Source organism: Eschrichtius robustus, chromosome 19 (assembly GCF_028021215.1).
Source record: "Eschrichtius robustus isolate mEscRob2 chromosome 19, mEscRob2.pri, whole genome shotgun sequence".
Lineage (NCBI taxonomy): Eukaryota > Metazoa > Chordata > Mammalia > Artiodactyla > Eschrichtiidae > Eschrichtius > Eschrichtius robustus.
The window spans coordinates 63,852,064-63,861,093 of record NC_090842.1 but is presented as its reverse complement, the minus strand read 5'-3'; the positions used below and the strand labels follow the sequence as shown (position 1 = coordinate 63,861,093).

Genomic DNA, 9,030 nt, shown 5'->3' with positions numbered 1-9,030 from the left:
GGCCACAGTGAGGACTTTGCATTCCTCTGAGGGAAGCAGGAACCAGTGAAGGAAATGTGCCACTCAAGTGCAGAGTTTAGGTCTCTTCCTTTTACTTTCAGACCACAGGCTTCATGGAGGAGCTCCTCACTAGAAGGAAGAAAACAACCCCAATGACCAGGGGAACCAGCTAAATAAAGCGTGTTCTAGTCACACAAGGGAATACTTTGCCACTGCTTAAGGAATGAGGTCACTCTGTGTACGATGGGGAGAGACTACTTATGAGACTACTGGAGTTTAAAAAAAAAAAAAAAAAGCATCTTTACCCATAACGTGTGTGTGTATATCATAAAGTAAAAAGTCCACACCAACTTGCTGACAATGGCGACTCTGGACAGTGGGTTTGAAGTAGAGAAGTTTCATTTAATATCTTTGAAAAAAACTTTTACAATCATGTCAGTTGAAAGACACTCCTCAAATCTCCAGGTGAGTCCGGGCCTCCAATACCCTCATCCCTCGACCCAGGAGTCGCACCTTCCAGCCCCAGAGTCCAGCCTCTGACCCCGCCTCTCACTGCGCAGGCTCGACCTCTAACTCTGCGCCACGCAGACCCTTTCCCGGAACGCCCCCTTGTCAATCTCCGCACTGGCCCCGCCTCCCACCCTGCGTCTGGGACTGCGTCTGAGTCGGCCCCGCCCCTGCAGCCATAGCTCGCGCCAATTCCTTCTGGCTCCTCCCACACTTGGGGTCCTTCCCCTGCACCGCCCGCCTCTTGTGCTGCTCACAGAATTGCCTGACTCTCATGATAGGAAAACGGGCCCCAATATTTCCTTGCTCTCTTTTTCTCCGCCTCCAGGGACAACGTCTCATCGCCTGTTCAGGAAGATTCTAGAGGAAACAGGCAGTATTTCCTTCCCCAAGCACCAAAGTGGGGTTTCCGACACCGGCGAATATGCTGAATGCCTCGGGGCGGAGCCCGACCTGAGGCCGGGGGGCGGGCCGTGCGAGCGGCGCGCGCAATAAAGCAGAAGGTGCTGCAACTCGCACACGCGGTGGAGAAAGTGAGGGTTGGGTGAGAGCTCTTTGCATTTTGGCTTTTTTTTTTTTTTTTTTTTTTCTCTGCGGGAGGGCGTGCGTTGGGATCTCGGTCGCGCGTGTCGTGTGTGCCCGGGGCTGCTGCGGGGGTGGCCCCGCCGTGGCGTGGACGGGGTCAGGGCCTTTGTAAGGGCCCGGCACCCGCGCTCCGAGGCGAGCCTGAGTGCTCTCTGCGGGGTGGGCAGTGGCGACCGGAGAGGGTGGTGGCTCTTTGGGGGTGCTCGGGGGGTGGGAGAGGAATCCTCCCGCCGAAGCGAACTGGGGCCACTAGGATGAGTCCTCTTTTGTCTGCGCCGCTGCTTGGTTGCGCCATTTTTGTTGCCCACGTCGCAGGGCTCCGCCATTTTGTCCATTTCGGGGAGGGGTGGGGGGCTTGTGACCCTGAGTGTTTCATTCTGAGGTTTTCCACACCTGTGCTAGCTACACGTACTTTCCTTCGGAAATCGCTCTTGTGTATTCCCATTTCACGTGGCTGGCGTTTTTGTGCAACGTAGAACAGAGACTATGGGGCAGGTAGAGACAATCTCAGGGGTTCCTGAGGAAGAAGTGCGAGTGGGGTCCCTAAGTGAATTACTGGGTTGTGTCTGAGAACCAGATAGGAGTTGTTTTAGGAGAAAGCAAATGGGGCCTTTGTTCACTTTCAGGAGTCATTCTGACACGGTCACTTTCGTGATCACTCAGAACATCAGAGTTTTGTGTTAAACGTTAGTTCTGGGCTAACCGGACTTTTTTGGACATCGTTTCCCTGACTCCTGAGGAATACTACGCCCCTGCCAAGGAGATCCAGCCCAGGAGCAGCTAGCTGATTTTCTCTCCCCACCACAACCCAGCAAGAATCCTCATTAGCCGAGTTTCTCCCTTCAGTCAATCATCTAGAAAACCGTTGACTTTATCCTAATTGTTGCCATGTCACAAGTGGAAGGATATTCATCCGTTCATCATTGGGGCGCGCCCTCTTTTTTCATGTATTCCTTTTTCGCGCCACTTTTTATTTTACTTTCTATTGTTAAAATCCTCAGGCATGCAGGGAAATAGACATGTTTGACAGTAAGAACATTTCCCCATGTTTGCTTTTGTGTCCTTCACGTTTTGAAAGTAAATTTCTTGTTTCATCCAAAATAGTTAACACTGTGTCTCTAAAGTAACATTTTTCTACTTAATGACAATGCCGTTGTCTTCCTCAGTGAGATAATTCCTTAATGAGGCCATCTCCTATCTGCTCTGTGTCCATAGTTCCCAAGTCATCTCCAGAATGTCTTCCACGGTTGATTTGTTCAAAAATGGTTGTGTTTAAGGGTCTCTGGCCGTTGCTTACGCTGCTTGTATTTTAGGTTTCTCTTTTCCTCCTCATTTCCCCCAACAGTTTCTTCCAAGGGATTTGCATCTTAGCTTTCATTGTGTAGGGTCAGTAGCAGGTATAGCCAATGCTGGAAATCTGCAGAACCAGGCAAGGGGGGTAGTCAGCAGGTTCTCTCCATCCACGTAATGGGTTTGAGGACAGTCCCTTGTGGACCTGTGACACTGGGGAGGTGAGGGCATTTCGGTGTCACCACAGGGAAGGCTGTGCGCATTTGTACGTCCGATGGATTTTGTGTTTTCCAGTCTCTGAGCACTGTTAGCGTGCTTGGCCTCTGTCCCTGAAGGTGAGTGGCCTTGGGACTGGAGCCCCCGTGATGTCTAGCACTGGGCTCCGATCACCCCTGAGGACACAGTGCCCCCCCAGGACCTTTGACACCTGGGGGTCTGAGGGGCCCTGGTTTTGATGTTCTTTGGACCCCCAGACTGTTTTTTCCCCCACCCTCACCAAATCCTTCCTGTGTTACAGGTGTGTCTTCAAGCTGAGGGCCCACCCACGTCGGTAAGAACCCTTGTTCCCAGTCCCTGACCCACCCAGGTCTAAAATATGTCACCCTTGTTTGGGGTGACTTCACCTCAGATATCTCTGGGGCCTAATTATATATGCCAGCAATCTTGCAAATCCCAGCTCTGCTGTTCTTGGGCTTAGGGATGTTAGTCAAGTGATTGGTCTCCTGAGTCTCAGTTTCTGTGTCTGTAGAGTGGGCACAACACATCAAAGGTAGGGGTTGAATATGACAGGGAATATATGGGCTGTAGAAGAGAAAATATTTAGTCACTTTTTGGTGTCCATGGGGGATTGGTTCCAGGGCCCCGCAGATATGGAGGGCCCAGTGTATGTTTTTGGGTTTCAGGGAAAAGGACTAATCAGAAATCTAATTTTCAAACTCAGCAGAAGAAAAGAAACAGAAGGGCTCGAAGCATTATCACTCACACTGCAGGGCGGTGGGGGTGGTTTGTAGACTAAATACAGTGTACCTGTCAGCAAAGATTATGCAGCTTCCTGTGCATCATGCATATGTAAACTGATACAGTTGTTACGGTTACCCTCAATTTATACAATACTTGTTGTCAGAGAACATGGTTTATCTGGAGAATGTTTCATAAATGTTTCACATTGGAGACAGTTTCACAGATGTTTCAGAGAGCTAAATAAATCATCAAATGGGCATGGGTATGTGTGTTACCCAAAAAGAAACAAGTGTTCCCAGCTCTAGGAGGGTTTTTTTCTCTGTTCAATGAGGTCTGGACCTAAATCTATATTCCCATTAATAAGGATGACTTTTGATACTAATACAGGTATGTCTTCACCTGTATTTAGATTACTTTCTAAATACATAATATGGAGAACTGGAAGTGTAGTCTGTGGGGTTCTCAGAGGTTTAGATTCTCGCTGACGGGTACCTCGGGGGGGTGAGAAGCTGCGTCCTGTGAAGGGTTAGCTCAGAATGCGGATCATCTGAGCATCTTTCTGGGGGGCTGTTCTCTTCATCCGAGGTGTCCTCTGCAGAGCTCTGAAGGTTCGCTGTGGGCTGAGAGGGAATTTCTGGGATAGTGTGGAGTAGGGAGAGTGTCAGTTGGGCAGGGATGTGTGAGGGGGGTGAGAAGAGGAAACCCTGACAGCAGGATAGGGAAGCCCGAAGGGATGTGTAACATCTGTCGATTTCTGAGGCGGTGCCGTCCAGCAGAACTGGCAAAAGGGAAATGTTCTGTTCTGCATTGCCCAGTCCGGGGGCAGCGGAGTTGGGGTGTGGGGTTTGAGGGTACTGGGACCCCCATGATGTCCAGCACTGGGCTCTGATCTCTGTTGAGGACACAGTGCCCCCCGGGACCTTTGACACCCGGGGGTCTGAGTGGGGGGGTCCCGTCTCTGGGGAGGGACGGATGGGGGCCATGGTTGCCCTGCACCCTACTAACCTCTCCATTCCGCCATCCCTTCCTGTCTGTAGGTGGTTTCCCCAGGAGTTGAGCAGCCCTCGGTAAGAACAGAAGACGACTCCCCTTACTATTAATACTGTAATAATCATATTAAGCGTATTATATTATAAATTTATTGTTAGTATGGTAATATTAATATAATAAGGATAGATGCTGAGTACTTAGTCTGAGCCAGGCCGCGTTCCTAAGTACTAGATTCAGTTAATCGTCACAATAACCCTATTATTTGAAATAGGTGCAGTTTTGTCCGTATTTCACAGGAGATGGGGACACGTAGAGGTTGTGGTTTGCCCACACTCGTCTCCTTGTGGCGGGAAGGGGGCTTATTTCTGCAGCCTCCATCCACGTTCAGGTGCAACAGGGTGATGGGGGCTTTCTCTGCCCCCCCCCCCTTCCTACAGTTGAGGATACAGGACCAACGAGTTTTGAGCCCCGGTTTTGATCCCCGGTTCTGCCACTTTTGGCCTTAGGGCGCCTCCGTGATTTGTCTGCACGACCGGGCTGAGGGGTGGGCTCCCTGGTGCGTGTGCTGTGGGCCTCCCCTCCCCGCCGGCAAGGTCCCGGGCCCAGCCCCTCCTGGGCTTGTGGAGATGCCTCAGCTGGTACTGCGGGGGATCACCGGGATCGTTGAGCGCCAGCCTTTCCCCGCCGCCCCCAAGTGCTGCGTCGTGCCCTGAGTTCTGTGGCATCCACTGCAGAGATGGGGGTGGGGCGCGTTAGAGGCGGCGGATGCGGGCGGGGCAGGGATGAGAAAGGGATGAGAAACAGCCAGCCCGCGGTGGGGGGGGGGGGCATGGTTTGCAGTGAGATGTGCTCAGGTGGTGCCTGAAGGGGCCGTGCTTGGGGACCCCTGTGATGTCCAGCTCTGGGCTCTGATCTGTGACGACACGGTGCTCCCCCGGGACCTTAGACCCCCGGGGCTCTGAAGGGTCCCTGGCTCTGGGGACAGATGGATGGGGGTCATGGTTGCCCTGCACCCCGCCAGCCTGCTCTTCCCCCCCTCCCTGTCTGCAGGCAGTTCCTCCAGGAGGCCAACAGCTCCACCAGGCCTCTCGGTGAGAGCAAGTTCTTATCAATACCGTAATTATATTAAGTTTACGGTTATAAAGTGGAGAGATTATGGTAATGGCATATGTACAGGCAAATGCTGAGCACGTGACTTTCCGCCAGGCACAGTCCTAAGCACTAAATTCATTGAATCTTCACAGTAACCCCGTGATGGGGGCGCAGTGGGTGGCGTAAGGGGAAGTTGGTACAGGAACGGCTTGGGGTGGGGTTTGCGGGGAGACATCCAGTATGAGGGCTCCTGAAGGGGCCGCGCTTGGGGCCCCCGTGATGTCCAGCACTGGGCTCTGATCTCCCGTGAGGACACAGTGCCCCCCAGGACCTTTGACACCTGGGGGTCTGAGGGGCTCCCCCCGCTGGGGTGAGGCTGGGGGGTTGTGACTACTTCCCCGCCCAATGCCCCTCTGTGCCCTTCCCGCAGCTCCCGTGGCCATGGCGGGGCAGGGCGACCGCTACTACACGTACACCGAGCTCCTGGCCATCGCCCGGCGCTTCCGGCAGAACCCCAACGAGCTCATGATCACCTGGATCCTGCGGGTGTATGACCAGGGGGGCCTGGCCCTGGCCCTGAATTCCAGGGAGCTGGTGATGCTGGGCGACCTGACCGGCGATGCCGTCTTCAACTACCGCTGCAAGGCCCTGCGGGGCGACGGCAAGACACTGCTGGCCTGGCTGCTGCTGGCCTGGCGCCAGCGCTGGGAATCCTTCCTGCACTTCGAGGGCACCGAGCTGCCCTTCCGACCCTGGACCACCATGGAGGAGGGCATCCAGCTGGTGCGAGAGCTGGGCATGCTCGACTGGATCTACCGCGAGCCGCCGCCGCTCCCCGAGCCCGAGTGGCTGGTGCCCGAGGACGTGCCCTTCACGCAGGGCCTGCAGCGGCGCCTGCTGACGGCCGCGCCCTCCGAGCTGCGGCTCTCGCTGGTCGGCCTGCTGGCCAAGGGCGTGACGGTGCTGGAGGCGGTCATGGTGATCCAGAGCGTGGCCGACGTGGGCCTCCTCTGGCGCCAGAGCCAGCCGGGCCGCGCCAGGCCCACGCTGGGGCCCAACCCGACGCGCAGGGACCTCGTGGGCTGGCTGCTGAGCCACGGCATGCCCAAGGCGCGGGTGGAGAAGCAGCCCACCAAGGTGCTCCTGGAGCTGTACGTCCAAGAGGCCAAGCGCAGCCACACCCGCGACGCGTACGGGCCGGGGGAGGAGCAGCCCCCGTGTCCCCCGTACTCCGACCAAGCCTGTGGGGCGGAGCCGCCCGTGCGCCACGACTAGGCCTCCCGGGCTTCGGGGCGAGGAGCCGGACATCGTGGGGGAGACGCAAAGCCTTGGTCGGCTGCAGCCGGTGTTCAAGGAGCCCCAAAGAGGGGTGTCCTTGCCCCCAGCCCACCCCGTGGGCGTCACCAGCCAGAGCTGGCGGGGGACAGGCAGCTGGCTGGTAGCTGCTGTTGCTGGATGCCAGAGTCTGTTACGTTTCAGTCTGTTACACTTTGGCCCGATGGGCATGGTGGGGGGGCCCCCGCCGCTCTGTCACACGGGCCTCCGAAGCACTACAGGCCGAGCGGGAGACCCCGCAGCCCACGCCATGAAAGCACCTTGAAGCTTGTACCCTTTCTCTTAAGGCTTTTTGTAATGCGGTATTTTTACCTGTTACTTTATACAACACTTGGCTTTTATGGGCGCTCCTTTCCCCTTTTGCGAAGGTTTTTCTATTAAGTTTTTCTTGCAATGCCTTTCTCTTTTAAAATTGAATTTTGCGCTTTGCTCGCCTGCGAAGGGGGCGGCCAGTCCCTTCCACTTTCTCTAGCTGCGCGTGTGGCTGGTACCTCTGGGCGAGGGGTGCTGGGGCCAAGAATCCCAGCTTTGAGGATGGACAGCCCCGGCAGGCGGTACCAGGCACCCGTCAAGTAGCCCGCAACTGCGTGTGAGCTGCGGCGTCTGACTGCCAGAACCCTCCCCGGGTGAGGATGGAGAGAGGCACGGCAGCCCCAGGCAGCCCCAGCGAGGTCCCCCACCTCCGTGGCCCTCCCAGCAGTCTGCTGAGGGGGAGGCTGGGCTCACAGCCGCGGGGTCAGGTAAATCGGCTGCAACTTCCTTTGGGTCTTCCACGCATCTGGAAGCAAGAGGCTGCACCACTGCAATTCCAGCCCCGCCCCCAAGCAGGACCAGGAAGTGAAGTGCAGAGGGCATCCCTAGGCCTTCCCTCAGGCCGTGACTGTCCGGTACCAGCAGGGGCAGGGTTAGGCCACGTGCGGATGACAAGAGGCTCCCTTGGGGGCCCAGGGCAGGTGGTGCTGGGCTTGTCCACGTGTGAAGACCGGGGGGGGGGGGGCGGCTGCTGACCCCTGACTTTTCCCTCCCGTGCCCGAAGTGTCCTGGCAGCTGGGGGTGGTTCTCGTGTCTGGCTGCCCAGCCCCACCTCTGACCCTCCAAGCCTCCCCCATCTAACGGGCACCAGTGGCGGTTACAGAGTACACACTGCACACCGGGCTGCCCACCAACAGCCTAATGGCGTGTTGGCACGTTTGCCTGATGATGCAGATACGATCATTGGTGCCCCAGACTGCTGCCTGGTGCTTGGCGTGTGGGGAGGGCAGAGCCGCCTCCTGGGTTGCAGGGCTAAGTGCAGCAGCGCAAGTACTGACCTGGGACGGCCTGGTCTGCGACGAGCACCGGTAGCGGTACCTTTCCTTAACGTTCAGTGCTGTCCCGTGGAAGCTCCCTGTCTGCGCTGCCCGTTACCGCAGCCACTTGCCGCGTGTGGCTAATGAGTGCTTGAACTGGCCAGTACGACTGGGACCTGAATTTCACATTTTATTTATTTACACGATGTGAATTCAAGCAGCCACGCGGCAGCCAGTGGCTACCGTACTGGACAGTACTTGGGTGGGATCCCGGGATCCTGCCCCCTCCAAATCGGAATTATAGCAAGTGCTACGCCAGGTAGCCCAGAGGGGATGCCACGGCCCCCCTCCGCTGCTGGCTGCCCGGAGGCTGGCTAACCTGATGGAGGCGTCGCGTGCCAGAGGAGACGGCGGTGCAGAGACGATGCTTAGCCCAGAGTCACAGCCTCCGGGTTGGTCCCAGCAGGCTGGCTGTGTGGCCAGGCTCCGAACCCCGACCTTAGCTCTCCCACTACCAGGCGGGCGCCAAAGCCAGGCTGAGTGAGCTGGACCCCGGCCGCGCATGGCCCGCGGTGGGGAGGGGGTCACCCCGCAGGCTCGCACACATCACATGTGCTGCACCTACAAATAGAGGTTCCTGCATGTACACCATGCGCTTCCAGGCATGTATAGAAACCTGCACGTAAACACTGATGCGCGTATCACCCGCACATGCAAAGCACCACATAAGCGTGTGCGTGTACGCCGAATACGTGTATACACAGATCCGTGCAGGAGCATATGCATGAATAGACATCCACGTATGTGCACGCGTACACAGACCTGTGCATGTGCATTAACACGTATATGCACACTTAAGCCCACACGTACATAGGACCGCTTGTGACTTCCAGGCCTGGGAGCCCTCCCTGTGTTCCCCCGGCGCGCACAGTAAGTCACAAAAGCCAGAGCAGCAGGTGAGCAGATGTGTTGGAACCCAGTG

At 56.5% G+C, this 9,030-nt stretch overlaps 1 protein-coding gene and 4 non-coding genes across 6 annotated transcripts; all 5 read left to right on the top strand.

Moving 5' to 3' along the window:
- The first annotated feature begins 952 nt into the window (after positions 1-952).
- LOC137753725 (Friend virus susceptibility protein 1-like) lies at positions 953-7,157 on the top strand. Of its 2 annotated transcripts, XM_068529029.1 has the most exons (4): positions 1,002-1,051; positions 2,900-2,932; positions 4,380-4,409; positions 5,855-7,157. In XM_068529029.1, the coding sequence occupies exon 4, from the start codon at positions 5,866-5,868 to the stop codon at positions 6,697-6,699; it is 834 nt and encodes a 277-aa protein (XP_068385130.1). In that variant the 5' UTR covers positions 1,002-1,051; positions 2,900-2,932; positions 4,380-4,409; positions 5,855-5,865; the 3' UTR covers positions 6,700-7,157. The 2 variants fall into 2 exon arrangements, with proteins under 2 accessions (XP_068385131.1, XP_068385130.1); XM_068529030.1 differs by lacking the exons at positions 2,900-2,932; positions 4,380-4,409 and having other exon boundaries at positions 953-1,051.
- LOC137753982 (small nucleolar RNA SNORD88) lies at positions 2,737-2,828 on the top strand. Its single transcript, XR_011071664.1, has one exon. It is a non-coding gene; the product is annotated as a small nucleolar RNA SNORD88 (small nucleolar RNA).
- LOC137753983 (small nucleolar RNA SNORD88) lies at positions 4,200-4,295 on the top strand. The gene has a single exon (XR_011071665.1). It is a non-coding gene; the product is annotated as a small nucleolar RNA SNORD88 (small nucleolar RNA).
- On the top strand, positions 5,213-5,301 carry LOC137753985 (small nucleolar RNA SNORD88). Its single transcript, XR_011071666.1, has one exon. It is a non-coding gene; the product is annotated as a small nucleolar RNA SNORD88 (small nucleolar RNA).
- Positions 5,693-5,783, top strand: LOC137753981 (small nucleolar RNA SNORD88). The gene has a single exon (XR_011071662.1). It is a non-coding gene; the product is annotated as a small nucleolar RNA SNORD88 (small nucleolar RNA).
- Positions 7,158-9,030: the final 1,873 nt, after the last annotated feature.